Below are 23,957 nucleotides of genomic sequence, written 5' to 3' on the forward strand. Positions count from 1 at the left end.
AGTGAGTAGAGCACTGGCCCTGGAGTCAGGAGGACCTGAGTTCAAATCCAGCCTCAGACACTTGACACACTTACTAGTTGTGTGACCTTGGGCAAGTCATTTAACCCCAATTGCCCTGCCAAAAAAAAACAAAAAAAAAGCTAAGCCTGCTGAACCCTAGAGATTATTAAACACTTGAGGTGCAGTTAAGGATGAAAAGCAATTTTGTGGAGCATCTTGCAGAAGCTACTTGGCCAATAGGGGACACCACATCCAGGAGAAAGCAAAGAAACAGACGACAGACATAAATAGAGAGTCAGAGGCAAGAAGCAGCTTCAAGGATTGTGACCTGTGGTGGTACAGAAAAAAGCCAGCTATGGATTCAAAAGAAAACTAATTCTGAAAGTCAGGAGTTAAATTGTAAAGAGGCATAGATCCAGACAACTCAGGAGGGAAAAGTGTGAAGAAACCATAAGAGGAGAAATGATATTCTGATCCTGGAGTACAAAAGGCATGAGTTTCAATGGCCACATGTGTTCCTTATATGTGAACCTCAATACCATATGTACATACTTACTCCAAGTTTGTGGTCACTCTTTCCAGAGACACTGTATTTATGAGAGTTCATTCCTGGTTTAGATGAGGGAGAATGTTTTGTAGATGAAGCTCTTACTATGCCATTTAAGTAAATGAATTTGCTTTCAACTAATTGTATCTACTTAGATTAAAGGTCAATTCATTAGTGGAGGCTTGTGGACTATAGTTTTAGGAGTGTAGACCCACAGGGTGCCCTAGATGTGAGAAGATTCATCCCCCTTGAGATCCAACCTGTAAACCTGTGAATACTGAGGTAAGAAAGTATCCCCCTAACTAAATACTGTACTAGTATTTAAACACCTCTACAGTCTGGCTCCCATTTGTTTCTTTTCCTATCTTATTTCACATTGCTCTCCACACACTCTCTAATCCAGTCAAATTGGACTACTAGGTATTCCTCATAAATGACATTCCATCTCACCTCTCTGCCTCATGGAATCCTCATGGAATCCCTAGTTTCCTTTGAAGCACAACTCAGGTGCTACCTCCTTCAAGAAACCTTTCCTACTCCACCCCGCCTTCCTCACAGTTATTTAGCACTCTCTCCATCTTGAAATTATTTTATGTTACTTTGAATATACTTTGTAATTAATTATTTGTGTACATGTTATAGAACCCTCCTTCCTTCCCCCAAATGAAATGTAAAACCCTTGGAGGAAGAACCTCTTTTTTGTTTTTGAATCCTCACCACTAGCATAGAGTCTTGTATACAGTAGGCATTTAAAGTTTGTTGACTTTAATTGAAATCATTTGTCCTCTCTAAGCCTCAGTGTCATCATCTATAAAATGAGAGACTTGGGCTGTATAATCTCTAAGTTTTTTTGCAGCTCTGAAGTTTTATGAGTTTGTGAAGTTTCTTTCTTGCTTCCTCACATCTCAGGTTCTAGCAGGAAGAACGAAACTTATTGAGTGATCTTAGTTCCAGACTGAAAAATCAGACTACTTTGCAGCAGAGGTAAACATCCAAATGATATTAGTTCGGTTTGTTATTGTTCTGAAAGATAAAATAAACATCATGTAACTCTTGACTGCAGTGCCAGCCTTTCGGAATAGGATTTTAAAATGAAGTTCTGTGTAGTAGAAATTAAAGGTCTTTTTCTAAGCATGGAATTTTAGATTAATGTGCATGGTAAAAATGCCCTCATTCTATGCCCCCATGCAACAGTGGATTATTTATAAATATATATACATACATACATACATATGCATAAGTATATGTATATATATGTGTGTGTATTATATATACGTATATGTGTGTACACCTATATAAACACACATATATCCATACACATGTATGTATGTATATGTGTATATACATACATACCCACATATATGTAAGTATACACAGCATGTGTATATATATGTGTGTATATAGATATATAATCTCCATTTCTGAGGCACTAATGGTATATATAGATGCAGCACGGAATATGACTTGGGTGGAAGGGTAAAAGCCAGGCTTACAATGGGGAGACCTGTTTTCAAAGTCCTGCCTCTGACATAGACTGGACAAGGCAGTTGACCTCTCAATGCTCTAAAAAAAAGTCTTTAAGATTTTAAGGTTCACATAGTAGCAGATATGAACTTGTGGAGGAATTCCTCACACTGAAGAAATCACAAGTTTGGAGATATGTGTTGGAAAAATAGAAACATTGAAAAAATAGAAGGAAAGATCTATGTGAAATAGAGACGTAGTATAGTAGCTTTTCAACTCTTACTGAGTCATTAATGAAGTCACACCTTAAGCCTAGTTTCTCTCAAAATATAATTCAATATACCTTAAATATTCATTTCAATAAGCAATAATTAATAGTTTCATGCCATTTTTGTGTCCACCTCCTCCCTGAAGCAGACCATCTGGAACTGCTTAAGACTGCCAGGCTGTTGGGATTTCTCTGTCTCCCTCTTGGGAAGTCCAACCCAAACTAAATGAATAACTGTTTGAAGAGCAACCTGTGTGAAAATGTGACACGTAGTACTAAAAAAGATTTGGGAACATTGACTTTTCTAGGTTATAACTGAGTGAAATAATTCCCCAGCATAGTAAAAGAAAATCAGGTGCTCAGTACTGAACAATGTAACCTATAAATGTGTAACCTCATATTTACATCTACCATAGTATAATATGCTATATCACCAATTAGAACCCCCTTTTCTCAAATCGTGGTAAATTTAGGCACATATCACTTTCACTTTTCAAAAGGGAGAATTTGTTTTTACTAACTTCAGGAACCATATACGCTATGTAAGGTTCAGGAGAAAGAAATGGCAAACACACTCCATGGATAGTATGTATGGTCCACAAGGTCACAAAGAGTAGGACACAACTGAATGACTGAACAAGAAGAAGAAGAAGATATAGGAAAGGCAGTCTGGCATGGTGAATAGAGAGCAAGGAAGTGCTGGGTTCAAGTTCCTCCTTTGACACATATTGGCTATGGGACACGGGAAAATCACTTACCCTTTTAATGCTTTAGTCTACCCTCTAAGACCAAAAGTTGCAGAAAAGGTACTGGCCTGCATTGATAGAGGGAGTTTTCACATCTGGGAGTTTTCTATAGCAATAAAATCACAGGTCCAGTCCCTATCTCCTAATATAGACTATGTTCTTAAAATATTTAATTGAATCTTTAGGTGAACATTTGAGTATATGTTCAATTACAGAGAGAAATACAGTACAATATATTTCAGTACGGCATGTGGAACTTTCAAATCACTGTAATAGTTCATGCTATGGAGGATAAGAATCTAATAACTATGTTTTTAGCAAAATACTTCAGGGTAGATGATACTTCAGAACATGTATTTCACTAAGCTTACCAATGGCTCTTGAAATGATTTGAACTGAACATGCCACAAATTATTAAAAGCCTTATAAAATTTAAAAAAATTTTAATAGTCTAAATCCAGGTCCTACCCTGCTCCCCAAAGAATTTTTGCCCAGGAAATTGATTTTTCTTTCAAAATGTTTTCTTCTCATTCAGCTTTAAGGAATCTCTAGATGATGTATCTGTTTCTAATTCTGAACCCTAGGGCTAACCTCCAAAAGTTATTCCTAGATACTACCTTGAGCTTTTTTTCTTTTTTTTAAGTCACTGAGTGGAATTTAATTTTGACCAGTAGAACACTGATCTTCATAGCTGACTATGTAACTGCTTATTTCAAGCTGGGCAGGGGGTCTAAACTTAAAAGCTAGAAAGACAAAGACTTTATATGTAATGTTTACTGCTCCTTTCCCAAAATTATCTTGTACAAGTCAGTGAAATGGGGCAGGGGGAGGATTGGGGAATGAAGGTGGGAGATATACAATAAGCTTCTATGGTTTCTTTAAAAAATAGAATTCCAACCAATTAGCACATAAAGCATTGCAAAAGGGGGTAAGATTTGTTGTTGTTGCTTTTTGCAAGGAGTTTCTGGCTTATTTATAAAGCATATATTAAATATTTTGAGAATATTAACATACCAGATGAAGGAAACAATGATTTATATTGTAGCTATTCTGTTAGGATTAACAACCCTCACCCTTCTTACAATGGGTAGAAAATATTAACACAATGTAACTTCATATAAATATTTTAACACTGACAAGCATCTTTAATCTATTTTTAAGATGTATTCAACATTTCCAAAAGCAACAGAGCGGAGAGATTTTTGAGAATATTCTGAAAGAGCACCTTATCATAAATGATTCCCTACCTATTTCTAGCACCTCATATTTTTCCCCCAGCTTTATTTCAAAGTCTCTTTTATGGAATTTAGGAAACCAATATTTCCGAATGTTTCGGAGAGAAAATTGAAATACGAATTTCAGCTAGAGTCTCAAGAAACTAACACTGGGGCCATTTGTATATCATTTCCTTTGTCATTAAGAAATCTGGACATATTGATTCTCATTTACAAATCTTTATTTTCATTTGCAACTACCAAAATAAAAAAAATTAAGATGTGTAAAGTATAAGAAAAATAGCTATCAATTTTTATGTCATGGATTTTATACACAGACATACCTCATACCAATCAAACTAGCCATTTTGTCATACTGTCAAATAAAAACAGAACATTACTAGAAAAATAGCAATGATAACATGAAGCCCTCTTTTAAAGTAAAATTATGTTGGTCAAAATCAATTTTCATGCTAGCTTTTTCTTCAAACTAAATTTTCATTACCAGGTAATGGATCAATCTGTTGTTTGAATGGCTTTTCTAGTTGAAATACTTAATGCATTTTGGCTCAACACATTGAAATTACCTTTCTCTTTTCCATCTGAAAAATATGCATTCATTTATTACCTACGTTTTCTTAAGAAGAAATAATTTATGGAATGACAATATTCTGTAGCAATAAAATTAGCTTGGACTAATAGTATTTTTTGGACTTTCTGTAGTTTTGAATGTCTTCTTTTCTTTAATATGTCAGCAATGCGCTTGCAAAGACAACAATTAACTGTCAGGACTCAGAGAACACCACTAAGGTAGAATGCATTCCTTCAATTCTCTCAGTTTAGAAAACATTCCAATTTTTAAAATAAATCTTCAGTACCTTTGCAAAAAGACACGTTTGCAAAAAGTCAATGATGCCTAGAATTCTTTATTTTGACACTAAGAATGACTCTAAGCAAGTAATTATGTGCTGGTGTGTGTGGGTGTGTGTGTATGTAAAAAGAGTTTTAAATTTCCTGACCCTTCTTATTTTGCCCTTTGGGAAATCCCAGAGACAAAGTTCAGTTTAATTACAGTGGGCTCTGTGGTAGTATACTTTTTGGGAACCAGAGTAACACCTTGCATTATAATTATCGACTAAATAGCAGAAGCTCCCAGGTTTACAAATGTTTTCACAAGTTCATTTGTCTCCTCCTGTGGCATCAATTAAAAACATCTATTTTAAAAGAAATTCCATTGTAACACATTTCTATATGAAGCCCATAAAAAGTGAACTCAAAAAAGTGAACTCAAAAGTGTAATGCCAGACAAAGTCTTGGTAAATGATCTTTAGATTTCTAAATTTTAGTGCAGAATCCTAAACCCTAGCACTTTCTCCAGCCCTCATCCCCTAATTCCAATGGAAAGTTATTGAGTGTACAAAGTCATCTTCAATTTGACAAACCAACCTTAATTTTCTGTTTTAATCAGTTATAGGACTCTTTTGCTCTACTACCCCCCAAATCATCCCCTAACCTTGTCTTTCAATTCAGAATTGACTTCCCTTTCTTTTTTTTTTAAACTTCCCTCCCATCCTGTTTTAAATTAAATTATTAGTAACTCTGAAGTTAGAGGGGCAGCTTGGAGTAGAGGCTAGAACACAGCTATGGTGTGGGGAAAACCTGGGTTCCAGTTTGTCTTTGACACATATTGGTTGTGTGACCTGGGCTATGGTATCTTAGTACTCTAGGTAACTCTAATGGCAAAGCAGTTGCTGATCTGTATTGATGGAGAGGATTTCCTCACCCAGGATATTGAAATCACCAAGCCTGACTGAAATAAAAAGCTGTGAAGTTGCCCTCTTTGGTTGAGATTCCCTCACCGCATGAAGTCTCCTAAAAGGCTTTCTCGGTTTTTTGCACACTAACCAGCACCACCTCGAGAGGAAATCCAGTCTCCGGGCATTCCTGTGCTCTTTAGAAGCCATTCTCATCTTTGTTACCGTTGCTATTACACAGGAGGCATCTCCCAGCCCCTCGAAGGAGAGACAGTCACCACTCTCCCATGGCTGTATAGCTGGGGGTGGGGTGAGAAGGGAACACAGAGTGGGCCAGAAAGGAGGGAGAAACTCGGGCTGCAAGGGCAAGCATAGGATGGAGACAGGGAAAGTGGGCGATGCGGGAAGGAGGAACAGGGAACAGGGGAGGAGATGGGGGGCACTCAAGGATAGGATGGAGACTTAGGGAGCAGGCCGGGAAGGAAACAGGTACCCAGGAACAGCGGCATGCATAGGATGGAGAAGAGAACAGCTGGCCAGGGAGGAAGGAAGTACCTTGGAGCTGAGAGGATAGGATGGAGACTTGGAGAGCAGGCTAGAGAGGAAGGAGGAACCCAGGAATGGGAGTGAGAATAGAATGGAGATGGGGACAGCCAACAAGGGAGGAAGGAGGTATCCAGAATCGGGGGGAAGCATAGCATAGAAGTGGTCAAAGAAGAAGAAGCTATCTTAGAGCTGAGAGCAATAGGATGGAGACTTGGAGACTGGGCAAGGAGGAAGGAGGTAGCCTAGAGCAAGGGGCGAGTATGGGATGAAGACTTGGAGAGCTGACCGAGGAGGAAGGAGATATCCTGGAGCAGGGGGCGAGCGTGGGATGGAGCCTTGGAGAGACGGACAAGGAGAAAGGAGGGACGAGGGAGCAGAGAGAAAGCAACGAGAGAAAGCAAAAGAAGGGCTGTGGAATGGACCATGCAAGAAAGGGCAGCTGAGGTCATGGGGATGAGCCGGGGAGGAAAACGGAGGAAGGGATGGGGAGGTCCGGCCCCAGCTGGGGGCGCGGGGGCTGCGGGGGGGTGGGCGGATGCGGTGCCGGACTTAGCGGCTGGGGCGGGGGGCGGGGGCAGTGCTTCTCTCCCCCCCTCTTCTTCTCTTCTCCCTCCCCCTCCCTCCCCCACCTCCAGCCCAGAGGCCGTCCCGGCCACTTAACTATTTGTAGAGCTGCTGCAGGCACAGGTCCAGGCTCTCGCCCTCCACCTCCTCCGGGGTGATGCGCTCCGAGAGCGGCCGCGGCAGCGGGGGCAGGGGCGGCGGCGGCTGCTGCTGCGGCGGCGGGGGCGGGGGCCCGGACTGGTGCCCCGGGCCCACCTCGTCGGCCACCCCCTCCTCCGTGCCCTCCCCGTCCCCGTCCTCTTCCTCCGCGGCCACCGCCTCCTCCTCCTCCTCTTCCTCCCCGGGCTCCGGCACCCGCACCGCAGTCGCCGCCACCGCCTCGTCCTCCACCTCCTCCGGAGTCCCCTCGGCCGCCGCCGCCGCCGGCTCAGGCTCGGGCTCGGGCTCGGGCTCGGACTCCGGCTCTGGCTCAGGTTCTGGCTCGCCGCCGCCGCACGGTCCGCGGAACTCGCCTAGGAAGAGCTCGAGGAAGCGCCGGTAAGTTTTCTCCTCGGGGCTGCAGCCGGCCATCATCGCTGCTCATGCCCCGGCGCGCGCCGGGCGGGAGGGGGGAGGGCGGCCGAGCCCAGGGAGGGGCGGGGAGGGGGGCTGCCCTCGAGCCTCTTCTCGGTTCCCCCAAGGGCGGCGAGCGACCGTACCGGCACGAGCGATCAGCACTAGGGTTGCCTGGAGAGGGCTCCCGCAGGCGTGCGCGCCGCCGAGTACGGACGTGCGCGACCCGGGGGCGGGGGCAGAGGCAGAGCGCGTCCCCCTCCCTTTCCCTCTCTCTCTTCCCTCCTCTCCTCCCCCCTCCCTTTCCTCCACTCCCGGGAGAGAAAGTTGGTTCAGAACGCGCGCCCCCGGCTACGACCGAGACCACCCCCATCAAGCAGCGGCCCTCCCTCCAGCCCCCGGGAGAGCTGGGCCCACGCCGCCTTGGAGACCGTCGCCATGGCAACCTGCTTTAATTAAGAATCCCCGGGTCCCTCCCGCCGGGTCCGCAGAGTCCTCAGGACCCAGCACGCTCCTGTCCCCCCGCGCCTCCCCCCCAGGATTCCCAGAGGACCGCAGCATCCTCCCCACCCTTCCTGCTGAGCGGATGCGGGTGGGCGCAGGCGACCCAGATCCGGCTCGTAGCCACCACCGACGCTGAGCTGGGAAGCTTCCTTCCATACCTCAGTTTCCTCGCCTGCAGAATGAAGTTAAATCGAGACAAGTCTTCCACCAGCTTGTCATTTTATAACGGGAAGGCAGCTGCTCCTCTTAAGAGAATTGTTAGAGGCTGGTCGAACATGCACTAAAAGTGTTGATTCAGAGCATGTGCATGTTATAGATTATTCCACAATTGCTCTTGCTTGCCCTCCACCCCCCCTCCCCCGCCCCACACTGGAACTCGGAAGAGCTTTTCTACCCAAACTACACACAAACCATTGGAATGCTATAGGTCAAACCTTACCAGGGAAAGAAGAAAAAGAAACCCCAAAACTGTGCTCTGTTCTACGTGTGGATGGGGATCGAGCATGCAAAATGCAACGTCTTCCTGCTTCCAGCTGACCGTATGTAGTAGCTCGAAGCTTATGCCCTTGGGGATTGGCAGAACCCCTAGCTGATTGTAGCTGGCCTTGTGTGCCAAATTCAGGGCAGAAAGATTCTTCTGCTTTGAGATAAGAAAGAAATCCCCTCATTGGCTACTGATCAGGAAAAACCATGACTCAGTGGACCTTTAAAAAAGGAATGACTATTCTTGTCTCTCTTCTTTTTTCGTGTAGCAGATTGTGTCAGTACTGTTACCCGAGGCTTCCCCTGAGGCTTAGGGGGAAAAGCAGTTCATCCCATCCCCATCCTGGTTGCCTTTTGGCAGTGAGCACATGGCAGCTAAAGCCCATGTTCTATCTATATTTCTGAACCTGCACTTGGGGCTGCCCTTTCTGTGTTTGTTCTTTCCTCCTCTTAGGTGAAAGAATAATTGATCCTGAGGTGGATGTGTCCAGGCTTAGAGATCACCCTATGAGACTGATGGGTTGATCAGTCCTCCTTTGTTCAGAGCTGACTGGTGGCAAGGGCAGGAGTCTTGGGCAACTATTCTAGAACTATGTGAGTAGATGAGGACCAAGATGAGCCCGAGCCCTGACCTAGTTTGCCAGAAGACTTTTACCAGGAGGAGGGAGAGGAGAGGGAGAGTGAAGAGTGAAGGTGAAATGTAAAATGCCTACTCAAGTGTTCCACAAAATGCCTTAGGTTTAGTTGAGGTTCAACTATCAGCCACAGGAGTGAGAATGCCAGAAGTTGTTACTGCCACTCTTTTAAGTTTTTCTATCCAATGTGCGCTTGTGAGTGTTCTGTGTTTAGCATTACTTTTGTGGATAAGAAATGTATACCTGTTCCATATGTCGTTCATATTGTACACTGAATACCTTTCTGTCAAGACAGAGTCAAAAGCTAAGTTTTAAATAAATCATCTGGATGATGCTGGGCTGAGGGTATGGAAAGCTGAAGAGTGTGAGAAAATGTTTCCCCTCTCAGTAAAGGTCAAGATTCCCCTCACAGTTCTGAACCCCTTTCAGCTGTGTGTGTGGGAGGGGGATCTTCTTAGTGGAGAAAGAGTAGATTGCTTCAGCCTCTCTGGACCATCATGGCTTCTTATTGTTAGATGTATGACAGACACATAATCTGTAACATTATGCTGCTTTGCTTTCCTTCTAGTTTCTAAATATGTGGTAACACAATCACTAAGATATAGATTCACTGCAACATATAGCGGAACAATGAGGCAACATCTTATTCATCCTCTACTCTGAGAAACATCCTCACAACCTACCCACAAGGCCAATTCCATTGGCTGCTGCCTGGCCTTAGGTCTGTTAATTAATTGGATTTGAAGTCTGAGGTAACTTTTCCAGTCAGTGGCAAGAGAGATACTCCTCCTGCCAGCTGTTGTCATATAATATTCTAAATCCCTGCCCTGATACTATTATTTTCAGATCAAATGGTTTTGGCCCTAATGTACAATATTAGGGCATCATGTAAAATAAAGATTTCCATTCATAGTCCTAGCCTAAGGAGATTAAATAATACCTGACAGGGAATGTTGAGTACTGTACATGAATCCCTCACATTTATTTTGGTCTCAAAGGTAAAACCCAATAAATAAGACGGCTGCCAGACAGCCTAAATGTATTTATATATGTTTTCTATAAAACACCAACAGTGTAGAACAACTTCACTGTTTGATGCCAAAAAAGTCTTTAAACTCCTCAGCTCTCTTTGTTATTCAACCCACCTGTTCGTTTCTGTTTCAGAATACCTTCTGTAAAGATTAAAGAAAGTTTTTGCTGAAAGCATAAATGACCACGATGTTTAGCTCCTTATGACTGGTGAATGTCTCTCAGGTTTCCTTTCACATTTTGACATTTCAAAATTTAAGATTGCACAGCTGTCAAATGTAACAATACCGAGCTACCACTCCCTGCTTCTCAATTGAGTTACTCTGTCTAGATCACATTTATTTGTGACATTAATTTATGACTCAACTAGCATATCAAAGAGAAGTGATATATGTTGGGAAAACATTATTACTAACAGTGATAGAAAGTGAAAGAAAAAGCTCACACCTACATGTTACAATGTTAATGGTACCATAAATGAGAGAAGTGCTTGCTTTTATCTGAGGGAGATATACATTACTCTTAAATAGTAATCCCTTCAGGGAGGATCAATAAAGATTCCACGGAGTCCACTTAAAATAGAACAGCTTTGCCATTATTGGTTGTTAATAGTAGTGTTGGGATCATGGAGTCCCTGTGCAGAAAACTTCACTACTGTAAAAAAATGTCTCACCTCTTTTATATTGTGTTGCCTCACATCCCCAGATACTTCACCTTTTTTTAACCCTTTAAGCCTTCATGTTTCCCTCCTCTTTTTATTTACTTTAACATTTCCAGGATCTCTAATTTCATCTATGTGAATACTTCCTCCACCACTGCACATCTCAACATCCTGTAAGACTTAGCTGTTGGCCTTGAAAAGTTGCTGTGACCAAAAATTAATCATCCTGTGGCAAACCTGTGATGGACTTCTCTAAATTTTAGCAGTGGTTTCTGACATTTGAAAGGCAAAGAACAGTAGGAACCAAAATTAGAGAAATATAATTACAAGGTGTTTTTTTCCCCCACTAATGTCCAGTGCCTCACTGTATCATGAAGGTGATCATGGATGTTTGTAAACATCTCAAACTCAATATATCCAAAACACAATTATTATCATTCGTCCTTTCTCCTTCCCTTTCCCCCTCCCCGCCTCACAACTCAACCCCACTGATCTTGCTAACTTTCCTATTTCTGTTGAGGGCAACAAATTCCTTCCAAACACTCCATTTTGTAACCTAGGCATCATCCTTGACACCACTCTCTCTTACTCACTCCCTCCTACCCCATATCCAATTAATTATCAATTCTATCTCCACAACATCTCTTGCATCTATTCCTTTGTCTCCACTCACATAGATGCCATCCTAGTTCAGGTCTTCCTCACTTCTTGCCTAGACTATTAGAGCAGTCTTCCTGCCTCTAGCCTCTTTCCTCTCCATTTCATCCTCTACACAGCTGCCAAAGGGATATGCCTAAAGCACAGACCTGACCATGTCACTTCCAATTTCAAAAAGTTTCACTTGTTCCCTATTGACTTTGGGATAAAATGCAAACTCCTGTATCTGATGTTTAAAGCCTATCATAATTTAGCTCCAACCAGTCTTTTCAGATTGATTTCGTATTACTTCCCCTCATGCACTTTATATTCCATCCAGACAGGCCTATCTGCTGTTCCCCACGCATGATGTTCCATCTCCCAGTTCCATGCATGGAATACATTCTCTCTTTAACTGTTAAAATCTAGCTAATTTCAAGACTCAGCTCAAGTGCCACATCAAGCTTTTCCTGATCTCTCTGGTTTTTCCAACCCCTCCCCAATTATTTTGCATATATTTTGCATTTATTTTACTGTGCACATATTGTTTTCCCCAAGTATAATTTAAGTTTCTTAATGGCAGAGACTATTTGTTTTCTCTTTGTAATGCCAGTACCTAGCACATAGCAGGTGCTTAATAGATTCTTTTGGAATGAACTGTAGTTCTTGACTGTTAGGCAATGAAATGCAAATAAATATTGCCAGGTCCTACCAACCACCTGGAAAGTCTCTGCATGCCGTCTCTCAATGGACTGTTTGTCTATCCGTTAAGTATCAGCCTACCTATGCTAGGTCTTATCACAAGAAGCCTGACTATTAGGTATTGAACCTTTTGAGACATGGCAACTCATTGTAAAGGGGTTGTGATCATTGGCAGAAATGCCCACGGCCACAAAATCATGCATTTTCTAAAGTGCTGACATAAACTCTAAAGAATTGGAGCATAAAAGTAATTTGTTCACCCTTTTACTTTGAGATCTTTGAAGAAAAGACATTCAATCCAAAAACAGCCAATTTTTCTAAAGAGGGGAGTTCTAACTTCAGGAACACTTGAATGAAGGATTGATTATTGGTTGAAAGGTTGCTATTGGTGTAATAGAAAAATACTGGCTATGGAGACAGAGGACTTAGCCATAAGTCCCAGCTCTACAGCTCATTACTTGTGTGACCTTAGAAAATTTCAGCTCTCTGGGCTTTAGGTTCCTCATCTGTAAAATGAAGGGGTTGGATTGGATTCTCTTGAAGAGCCCTTCCACCTTTAAATTCTATGTGCTTCATATCATAATGATATTGATATTTTTAAGATTAAAAGTAATTATGTGTAACTCCTATAATGTTCCCATGTGAGGTAATTATCTCTACAAAGAACTGTAGCCAAATTTGGGCAGGGTCCCAGCAGTAGAACAATGGGCTTCTCCCAAGAACTTGCCAACTCCACAAAGCTGGGTGTGACCACTTTCTACACTAGTCAAAGGTTGTGAGCAGAAGAAATAAACAAAAACTAGAATGGCAGTTTTTCACCTGAACTCTCATTTTAGGTAGCTTATTTGCCAAAGACAAGAAAAGAAGAGAAAACTTTGTTTGGATTCCTCTGTTCCCTATCCCTTCAACAAAAAACAAGCAACATTACAGAAATATTTAGGAATCATTTTTTCAAGTATGGATGTTGGCTTATAGGTTTTTATAACTTGTCCTCAACTGGAAACATCCACTTGGGAATACAAATCTGCACAATATTCTTTATATTATAATGATGGTTCATTTTGTACAGTAAATTGAGTAACTTGCTGTCATAGACCATGAAAAAAAATCTAGTTCCATGAATGAGTTTATTAAAGTGCAACTTGCCTTCTACCCATCTCCATCCCTGATGTTGGTTTTAACATTAAACTCTGATACAATATGTGACCGTAACCATTCCATGGAGCATGCATAGGGTTAGGCCTGGACCCTCACTACTTCTGGGGATGCTTGGATCCATAGTTTAACCACTACTATAAATGGAAATGTAGCCCTATTTTACAGGCACAAGAATTTCCAGATTGCTCAGCTCTAGATGCTTTGGAAAGAAACTTAAGGAGGCTGTGTGTAGGTAACTGGGATTGGTTCACACAGAGCTCTGGGGAAAAGGGCATAAAATGAGACAGAGGTATGGAGTTCAAGAAAGGAGGTGGCACTGATATCCCTGATTGGTTCCTAGCCAGTTCTTATATCCAGAAAATCTATAAGAACCACTGATTATGCAGGGAAGATATGGGAAGATATGACTATTGTGATAGGGATTGCATCTGGGTTGGGTAAGGCATTCCCCCTTAGAGATTTTCTCCCTTTCCTACAACTCTTAGCCAATAGAGAAGGCATTGATTAACTGTCCTCCCCCTCCTCCACCTAAGCAGAAGGGGCCTTCTTACTTCCTGAACTTTTTCAAGTATGAGTGATGGCCTTTAAGTTTTTACACCTTGTCTCCAGCTAATAAGATCAACTTGGGCATACAAATCTGCAGAATACTCTTTATATTATAATCAATGTTCATTTTATTCAGTGACACAAATGCAAATTCAGAACTGATAGGCCTACTGGGATTCAAGACAAATTGGCATTGTATATGCCAGAAAAAGCAGAGAAGGATTAAAAATCATGAAACTAACAAGAATTTTAGAAATGAAATTCTACAAAAGTAATTTCCCAAAATGGCTGCAAGTTTCACATTGACAAGGATAATTAGAAGAGGCAGCATAGTGTAATGGATAAAGAATTGGCCTTGGAATCAGAAAGAGCTGTGTTTAAGTACTGTTTCTGACACATTACATCTCAATGCCTCCAAACAACTTTCTAAGAGTACAAATTGTACAGCAGGTGTTGATCTGCATCAGGAAAGGAGTTTCCTCACCGGGAGTTCCCTATATGGATGAAATGACAGATTTTCTCTGTCTCTCTATCCCTCTGTCTCCCTCTCCTCTTTTTTATCCCTTTCTCCCCTTTCTCTCTTTTCTCTCCTCTGTCCTTCTCTCTCTTCCCCCTTCTCTCTCTCCTCTTTTTCTCCTCTCTCCTTTGTCCATTTCTCTTTCTTCTTTTTCTCTCTCCTCTTTCTCCTCTCCTCTCTCTACATATTTATTTATATATGTCTGTATGTACCAACATATATTTTATGTATTTACATATATTTATATTTATTCTTACATAGTTTATATTTACATTTGTTTCTTTTATTTATTGATATATTTATTTAGGTTTATTTATTTACATTTATACATATTTATTTTATATGTGCATGTATTATATATATATCTGTGTATGCATACATACATATATATATTTATAAAAATATAAAATATAAAATAGATGTGTGCATACACATATATACAAATCATTAGTGATTTAGGGGTAGTACAGCACAGAAACAAAGTAGTGAAAAAAGTATTGGACTTGAAGTAAGAATTTGGGCTTGAACCTTAGCTCTCCTATTTACTAACTGTATGACTTTAGTTAAGTCCCTTCATTTGTACAAACCTTGGTTTCCTTCTCTATAAAATAAAGACATTAGGCTAGACCAGGGGTGGGGAACCTACAGCCTTGAGGCCACATGTGGCCCTGTAGGTCCTCAGGTGTTGCCCTTTGATTGAATCCAAACTTCACAGAACAAATCCCCTTTAATAAAAGGATTTGTTCTATAAAACTTGGACTCTGTCAAAAGGCTGCACCCAAGGACTGGAAAGGCCACATATGGTCTTGATGCCACAGGTTTCCCACCCCTGGACTAGATCAAGAGTCAGCAGGTGAGCTACAGCATATAGGCCAAATTGGACTTGCCCTCAATGTTTGGTTTGTTTTTTTTTTTTTTTATGGCTCTTTAAGCTAAGAATGGTTTTTAGATTTTTAAATAAAGTTTTATTATATTTAAAAATATAAAATCCATTCTTGCAGGTCTTAGAAAGTCAGATTTGACCCTCTATAGCTTGCTGACCTTTGGACTAGATAAATTTTTTCTCTTCCAGCTCTGAATCTAAGATCTTATATTTAAGATGTTAATTTGATTTCAAAGCCCAGCTTCATCCAATTCATTTAATAAATGTTTATCAAGTGCCTACTATGTGCAAGACTCTGTTCCAGGCTCTGGAAATACTGGAATATTCAAGTGGAGCTGTGATCTCATTGATTTGGAAGCTGACTCCAATGACACAGATTAGGACCCATCCATTCCTGATCATCCTCTGCATTACTTGTCCCTGTCTTCCTATAAGTTTGCCACAGCTCATTCACCCAACATGCTGAAGGTTCTTACTTTCTACTAAAATCATAGATACCAATGGATCACTCCAGCTGTCCACTAGTCATCCCTCACTTTTACTGTAATGCAAACCCATCTTTGCTTGTCATCTTTCACTTTCACCACTTTTTACTAGCCCATCTTCTCTTCCTATCATATATTCCCTTCCTAATAACACCTTTTACTCCTGTTCTCTGGAATTCCTCTTTGGTTATTTATATGTTGCAACTTGCTCCCACTTACCATGTGTGTTTCCATGGCTGTCTGTGTGAAATTAATTTTTTACTCTTTGGAAACTGATGTATTCCATGTCTTACTGCCACAGAAGTACATTGCTAGAATACTAGTATCAAAAATGTGGACCTTTTCTTTCGTGTGAAACTTGGAATCATTAGAGTTGCAGGGGCAGCTAGGTGGCGCAGTGAGTACAGCAGGAGTCAGGAGAACCTGAGTTCAAATCCAACCTCAGACACTTGACACACTTACTAGCTGTGTGACCTTGGGCAAGTCACTTAACCCCAATTGCCCTACCTTCCCCCCTCAAAATAAATAAATGAATGAACGAATGAATGAATGAATAAGATGCTTTCCAAACCCTTTGGACAAATTTTGGACAAATGTGAATGAGAAGTCTTATTAAAAAAAAAAAAGTAGAGTTGCAATTTCCAGCTCACTCTTTCCCACTCTCCTCCTAACATGTTCAATTCTGAGCCCATAGCTCATTATCTATCTGTACTGTCTGTCCCCAGATGTATAGACTGATGGGCAAGTGGTACAGGATGCCCATCCAAATGCATGTTGAAATCTGGGAAATAGAAATTAATTATCTGGGAATATATAGATAAAATTGAGACAGTTCTTGCCCTCAAGGAGCTTCTATTCTACAGGAAAGAAACAACATTTTACAGAGAACTCAATTCAAACTATATACAAAGTGCATACAAAGGAATGGTGGGGTGGGGTGGGCTACTAACAACTAGAAAGATCTGAAAAGGACTCATGTAGAAAGTGGTACAAACTAAAAGCGAGCAATCTATGCAACAACTGGGAAAACTGATCACATTAAAAAATATTTTTCAGATTACAGAAAGAATTCCTCCCTGCAACATTCCCACTGTATATAATATAAAATATTTTTCATTCTCTGGATTCCAGATCGGCAGAATTGTTAAAAAAAAAAAAAACACCACCACATTTGCTACCATATTCATTTTTAATTCTCTTTCTTTTTCTGCTCCTCTTATGGCACCAACCCAAATTCACATCAGGTAGTAGCATTATGCCAGTTAAAAATAGCAAGAAGCCATAGCCTAAAATGGGTTCTAATTCTTTTGTTTTATTATTTACTATTAATTGTAATAATCCCACGCATATATACAATATCTTTCATTAAGGCTCTTAAGTTATTTTCTAGATATTGTCTAGCTTATTGTCACAATAACCTTGTGAAAGTGAAGAGGGCAGGAGTCATTGGCACATTATAGCCCTGTGACTAATATATAATGTATTGTTTTTGTAATGGACTTCAATATATCTTTTTAATCTTTGTATCCTCCTGCAATGCCCAGAGTCATGCTCTTTTTCATAGGAGGAGCTCAATAAATATTTATATAATAGAATTGAACTATGTCTATGTTTATGACCTATAAAACTGGATTGACTGTGTCAAAACAGAATGTCTGCTATGAATTTTCACATTACAATAAAAAGATTTTTTCAAAAAAATCAAAGTTTATTAGATAATTGTAAACATCTACCTAAATCAAATCAGGCCTTAATTTTTTTTGTTACATCTGCTTTGAATTAATGAAGGCAACAATCAAAATGTTAGGCTGATTGTTATATTCAGCAGGTACCCATTTCTGATTCTGAGGCTGCCATTTATCAAAGCCCATGGCTGCTAGTTTAAATTAAACCAAAACAGTGCAACTTAATATGAAAACTATTTGCAAAGGTAAGTTTTGTCTGAGTGAGTACTTAATTCTTAGTGGAATGTGGCATTGATGGAACTGAGCCATAATGACATTTTCTTCTGGAAGGGAAGATGGAATTGATTCCATGAACCTGTAGGGCTGAAACATATGGTAATCATAGGTGGTATAATGGACATGTTGGACAAGGACAGCAGTGTGCCATGTGGCACAGACTTTTGTCAATTACCTCGTAAGATAGCTGCAATGACACAGTGCTTTTCCTCCAGAAAGGAAATGACTTTGGCACATGCAATGGCTTATTACCTTGTGAAAAAAATTGTCTGTGAATGGCATTTCTGGCACCAACATGTTACCCATAGACTCCCAATGATCCCGTATGCTGAAGCCTAAAAAGATTTGATGAACTTCCCCCCCCCCACCATAGTATATCTAAGTGGTAATATTATAAATTAATTCTGTAATATAAATAGATAAATCATTTATTAAGTTCTAGCTATATGCCAGGCACTATATGAAACACTGCAGATATAACTATTGATAAGACAGTACCTTCCTTCAAGGGGTTTACATTGTAATGAAGGAAGACAATATATAGAGAGAAGAGCTGGAAAATGGGAGAGAGGGAGATGGTCTAGTGTGGAGATGGCTTTGGGAAAGATACAATGAAAACTCACTTATTAGAATCTAGTATCACAGAGGTATAGTCCAAGGATCTAACGGGGGAGAGATGGGGATGATTCTTAGCATGGTGTGGAGACGGTCAGGAAGTCTTATCAATATAAGACTAATTGATTTTCAAATTAAAAAAAAAAGAAAAGCTGAGACTAAGCAAAACTTGGGACCTTCCTAAAGTAGCTTTATTTAAAGTCCTTTCTTTCACTTAAAATATTGGAGTTTTGTATCTCTGGAAAATTATGCTAATATAATTGTGTATATATCAAGGATTTATGATTTTCTCAGTATGCACAAACAATGCAGACCCTGATTTGTCTATAAGTAATAGTCACAGAGTCTATGAGGGGCAGAAAGGGTGGGTGACTTGTCCATAGTTACACAGCTAGCAATTATCAGAGATGGGTCTTGAAACCAAGTTCAGAACTCTATCCACTATGTCACACTTCTTCAAAATCTGTTAGCATCTAAACAAATGCTCATGAAAATAAATGTTCAAGGACAGAAGTAAAACGAACCCCAAAGTTGGAAATACAATCATTTGTCACAGACTGATTCTTTCCCCCCTCCCCACTTCATAGTATTTTATTTTTTCCAATTACATGTAAAGGGGATTTTCAACATTTACTTTTATAAGATTTGGGGTTCCAAATTTTTTTCTCTCTCTCTTCCCTCCCACCTCCCCAAGATGGCATGCAATCTGACACAGGCTATATATGTACGATCCTATTAGACATATTTCCACATTAGTCATGTTGTGTCACAGACTTTGAAAAAATATTTTAGTAACCTTAATGAAAATTTTTCCTCAATCTTCTCAAAAGTCATACCTCTAGCATGAATCTAGGTCCAGTTTGGCTGCTTTTCCTATTTTTGTTCTCTTTAGTGTCATTTCTACCTTCCTATAAGCACATTTAGATGGTAATAGGAGTCCAAGTGTGGTGATTCCACTGTCCTTGCCAGAGAAAATTTGTTATAATGATTTTTTTTAATGTTTGTTGACCTCTTTCCACTTTCATCCTTAAATGTCCTTAGGAGGACTTTGCATATTTGGATATCTTGCTAAGCTTTCTTTAAATTAGTTTTACCTTTTACTGCTCTCTCCTTCATGAGAAGATGCTGCTTATAATCATGCATCATCCTTCTCTGTGATATTTTACAAATGAACATACATGTATATGAAAATGTATATATATTTACAAACACACATCTGAAGGAAGGGAAAATACTAAAGGCATGGAAAAAATCTCAGACTTTATTAATATAGAAAAAAGTGACCAAAAGAATATACGTAACTACTACCCTATATACCTACTCTGCTATCTATACAAAATCCTTATGAGAGTAATCACTACATGAATTAAGGCCATCCAGGCTGTAAGTATTAGTAGGGAATAAACAGACTTTTGCAAGTGATATTCAACAGTAGATTACATATTTACCATCTCACAATTAACTGAAAGATGTAGAGAATATAAGATTCTAAATGCTTATTGTTTCTTAATTATGAAAAAGCATTTGATTTAATAGAACAAAACACTGCCTTACAGAATATATGGGGTATTCAGGGAGGACTAACACCTCTGGTGTGAGGGCTTGCCAAGCCCTTTTTAGGGCTGCTCATCCACCTTTGTTGGCCACCTCTCACCCAACTCTCAACTATGGTTCCAAGAAGCTATAGTATGTGCAGTGGCCATTCCCTACCAAAACTGTCTTGGCAGATGGCTAAACCAGTTTGAGGGTAACCAAAGGGTCAGATAATAAGTAGGGCCCAACCCTGAACAGGAGGAAGTGGAGGAGAGCAGGGTGGATTACCTTCGGGAAATTGTAGAGTTCCTTTAGTAACCTCAGACTTCCTAAGAAAACATAGGTCCTTTTTAATATCAGTATTCTATCAGTGTTGCTGTAAGGCAGCAAGACATAGAATATAACAGAATTTAAAGCATTAAAAATGAATATGCAGAAGACAATTGAGAGGTATTTGGTGGTTGTGAATAGGTCACAACTATAATGGTAGGACTAGGCAATGAGGTACCATTCCTTAAAACAAGCACTGTATGCCCTGTCTGATACAATCCATATGGAAGATTGGTGAGCCTGCTTCTATTGCATACAGAATGAAGAGGAGCTCCCCCCTCCCCACTTCAGAGCATGGGTAGGTATCCTCTGACTGTTTCCTGTTGGCTTACTGTGAAATGATGAAAAGCTTTTTAATTGGCTGCTGAGTTGGAACTAAGTGTGCATACAAAAGGTCTGAGCAGACAGTCTCTCACTTTCTTCCCTGGCAGCCTTTGAATTGAGAACTGCCTTGAGCTGCCAAGTCGGGGAGGGGCTGCCATGTGTCCATGAATGCATGGTGTCTCTGTTTCTTCTGTCTCAGTTATGTTTGTTCTTGCTTGATTTTAGGCGAATGGGAATCTGAGATGTAACAGACCAAGTTAAGACCTTGTAAGTTTCAGAAGGGTGGGAGACCTCTCAGAGAGATCCAACAACTGGACTCAGTAGCAGAGTCTGCTGGTAATGACAGCAGCCAAGTCTGGTGAGGAGCTAGCCAGAGTTGAGACCTGCTAGACTCAGAGCAGCAAAGAGCCAGCCCAGCTGAGCAAGGGGCTGATTTGCCCATCTAAAAGTATAGACTCCGAAAAGGGAGAGAGGGATTCCCAGGGTCCCAGGCCAAATTCTTCATTGGGAAGGAGGAGGAAGAGGGAGGAGGGGGAACTTTTTGTAGCAACCATTTTAATCTGTGTCCACTCTTCCCAGAGACCAAGCAGGGCCACAGAGGTGGAATTTGGAAGTGTTGTTGCACTTTAGTCCTCAATATACTTCTCAATAAATTTTCCTTTGTAAATTAGCTTTGTAAAAGCTAATTGATGTCAACTGATATTGGGAAGATGTTAACTGGTTAAATGATTTTGAAGGAACATGCTTTATATAAAGCATAGGCATAAAAGAGGAGGCAGGTGCTCACCCTTTGTACTCAAAGAGGACCAATGACCTCATGATGTTAGGGTCAAGGTACAGTGTGTTCGACTGTATCTGATCAGTCCAATCTGAGCTCAGAAAGCTCTATCACAGGTCAGGCACAAATATTTGGGATGGAGATGTCTCTAGATCTGTGCATCTCATGTTTCCTTTGTGCTACTGTGATTCTGAGGTAGTAAGTAGAGCAGAGAGAGTGATGGCATTGTAGTAAGGAGAAACCACAGCCTTTTGTTTGTTTATTTTATTTTTGGGGGGAGGCAATCAGGGTTAAGTGACTTGCTCAGGGTCCCACAGCTGGTAAGTGTCAAGTATCTGAGACCAGATTTGAACTTAGGTTTTCCTGACACCAGGGCCAGTGCTCTATTCACTGTGTAACCTAACTACCCCAAAACCAGAGTTTTAACCTAATTTCTGACACTTTTTAGCTGGGTCATCATGGGCAAATCATTGAATCTCTCTGAGTTTTAGTTTACTCATCTGTAAAACACGGACAAAGATATCTTATGGTACCTTCCTCATAGGGTGATATGATAATCAAATAAGATGCCATATAGAAAATGCTTTGCAAATAAAAAAGTCAGCATTTACATATGATAAAGATTGACGTATATACATGCATATACACATACACCAAGCGCTCAGTCATGTAATAAAGATAATTAGGGAAAAAAAGATAATTAAGGAATAGGACACTATGCTAGGAAATTAATGAAATTGTCATTTGCCTTTTTTGAAAGCAAACACCTAAGAACACATACTTCCAAATAAAATGTTGTCCTCTTTAAAGTAGTCACCTTGAAAGGCTATTCAGCTGTTTCAGTTATGCTGCCGCTGCTTAAAAGGTTTTTGGAACGCTTCTCTCAGAATCGGCTTGAGTCACTTTTCAAGTCACACAAGAAAATCTGTCTCCTTTCTCCATATCATATATTCTTTTAGGCTAAAAACAGCATTACCCAGCTTGATCACCAAACTTACCTATTAGACTTATTTAAATGACTTTTGACTGTTTCCAAAAATAAAACCCACCCTCAGTGGATAAAATTTGTTACCACTGAGAACATTCAATAGAATGTACTGCAGTATTTGAAGAAAATTCCAAAATAGAAGTTCTAGATAGGTTTCAAACAGGAGATGTATCATCACAATAAGTGTGTCCCTTCTAATGGTGACGATTTCTAAGTGAGAGGTGTATGGTGCACTTGAGCAGGACTACCACCTCTGATGTGAGGGCTGGCGAAGCCCTTTTTAGGGCTGCTCATCTATCTTTGGGATCCATCTGGTGCTCAACTTTCACCTGTGGCTCCAAGAAGCTGTAACATGCTCAGCAGCCACATCCTGGGAAAACTGTCTCAGCAGATGGGCTAAACTGGGTTGAGGGTAACCACTGGGCCTCAAACCTGTTGGTGGGTTACCCCAAGTATGTGAAGACTTCCCCTGGCAGCGGGGGCAGATGAGAACAATTTGTTCCAACAGCCATGAAAGTGGCTGAAGTGGGCACTGTGGAATGCTTAGAGCTTAATCAGACTATTGAAGGTCATCCACTGCATCCCAGACCATTGCCAGTCATCCTGATTTTTGTTTTGCCACTGGACTTTGATGACTCTGGAAGAGAAAGTGAGAATAACAACTTTGTGCAACTCTGCCTTACTCAAATCTAATTCATGCACAAGTCAATCCATAACCCTGTGATCTCATTGGTCTTCTTTGAAAACAAAGGACAAACGACATTTCTATGTGTATCATGCCTATTTGGATATAAAAATAATTTTGGTAAGCTTATTTGGAAAAAAAAAGTTACATAGAATATAGCTTCATATAATATAGTGTTAATTGTGAAGTATATATAAGTGCAAAAGCAGTTGGAGTTATCAAGGAGGGTTTGCTTCACAAAGGCCATTGGGATGTGAGCTTGGCCTCAAAGGATGGATAAAATATAAGTGGGTAGAGAGGGAAAGATAAGTCATTTCCAGTGGGGATAACATGATTTGTTGTTATATGAATGTGGAAAGTGTGAATATAATATACAAGGAGATCAGCATAACCAGAACATGGAATTCTCATTAGAGAGTAAAGGGAAATAGCTTTGAATAGGTTTAGTGGGAGAGAAGGGAGGAGAAGATAGGTATAGCTTACTGAAGGCCTTGGAAACAAGACAGAAGAGTTTAGATTTGATATAGAGGCAATTATATCTATTATACAATTAATAAGGTGTGAGTATAAAGCAATGCCATTTACTTTCAAATCATAGGTATTAAACTGGGAGCACCATGACAAAAATTATAATTAGGAAACACTTATTTGGCATCAATATATAGGATGGATTGAGGTAGGAAAAGAAGGAAAGCAGAAGGGAAATTTAGGAGGTTGTAATAAGCCTAGTGAGAATGTCTAGGTAGAAATAAGAATAAAAAGAGAGAGGTGAATCTGAGAAACACTGGGAAGAAAGAATCAACTGAACTTGGTAAGTGAATGACTGTAAAGGAATCTATGATAAAGTCA

At 40.3% G+C, this 23,957-nt stretch overlaps 1 protein-coding gene across 1 annotated transcript in view; it reads right to left on the reverse strand.

The window, feature by feature from the left end:
• The window catches only part of PPM1E (protein phosphatase, Mg2+/Mn2+ dependent 1E), a 210,882-nt gene extending 203,209 nt beyond the window's left edge, over positions 1–7,673 (reverse strand). Inside the window, exon 1 of the mRNA XM_036755198.1 lies at positions 7,201–7,673. Coding sequence (XP_036611093.1) covers positions 7,201–7,673 — 473 coding nt within the window. The remainder of the gene's footprint in view (positions 1–7,200) is intronic.
• Positions 7,674–23,957: the final 16,284 nt, after the last annotated feature.

The sequence above is a fragment of the Trichosurus vulpecula genome, chromosome 4 (assembly GCF_011100635.1).
Source record: "Trichosurus vulpecula isolate mTriVul1 chromosome 4, mTriVul1.pri, whole genome shotgun sequence".
Taxonomy (NCBI): domain Eukaryota; kingdom Metazoa; phylum Chordata; class Mammalia; order Diprotodontia; family Phalangeridae; genus Trichosurus; species Trichosurus vulpecula.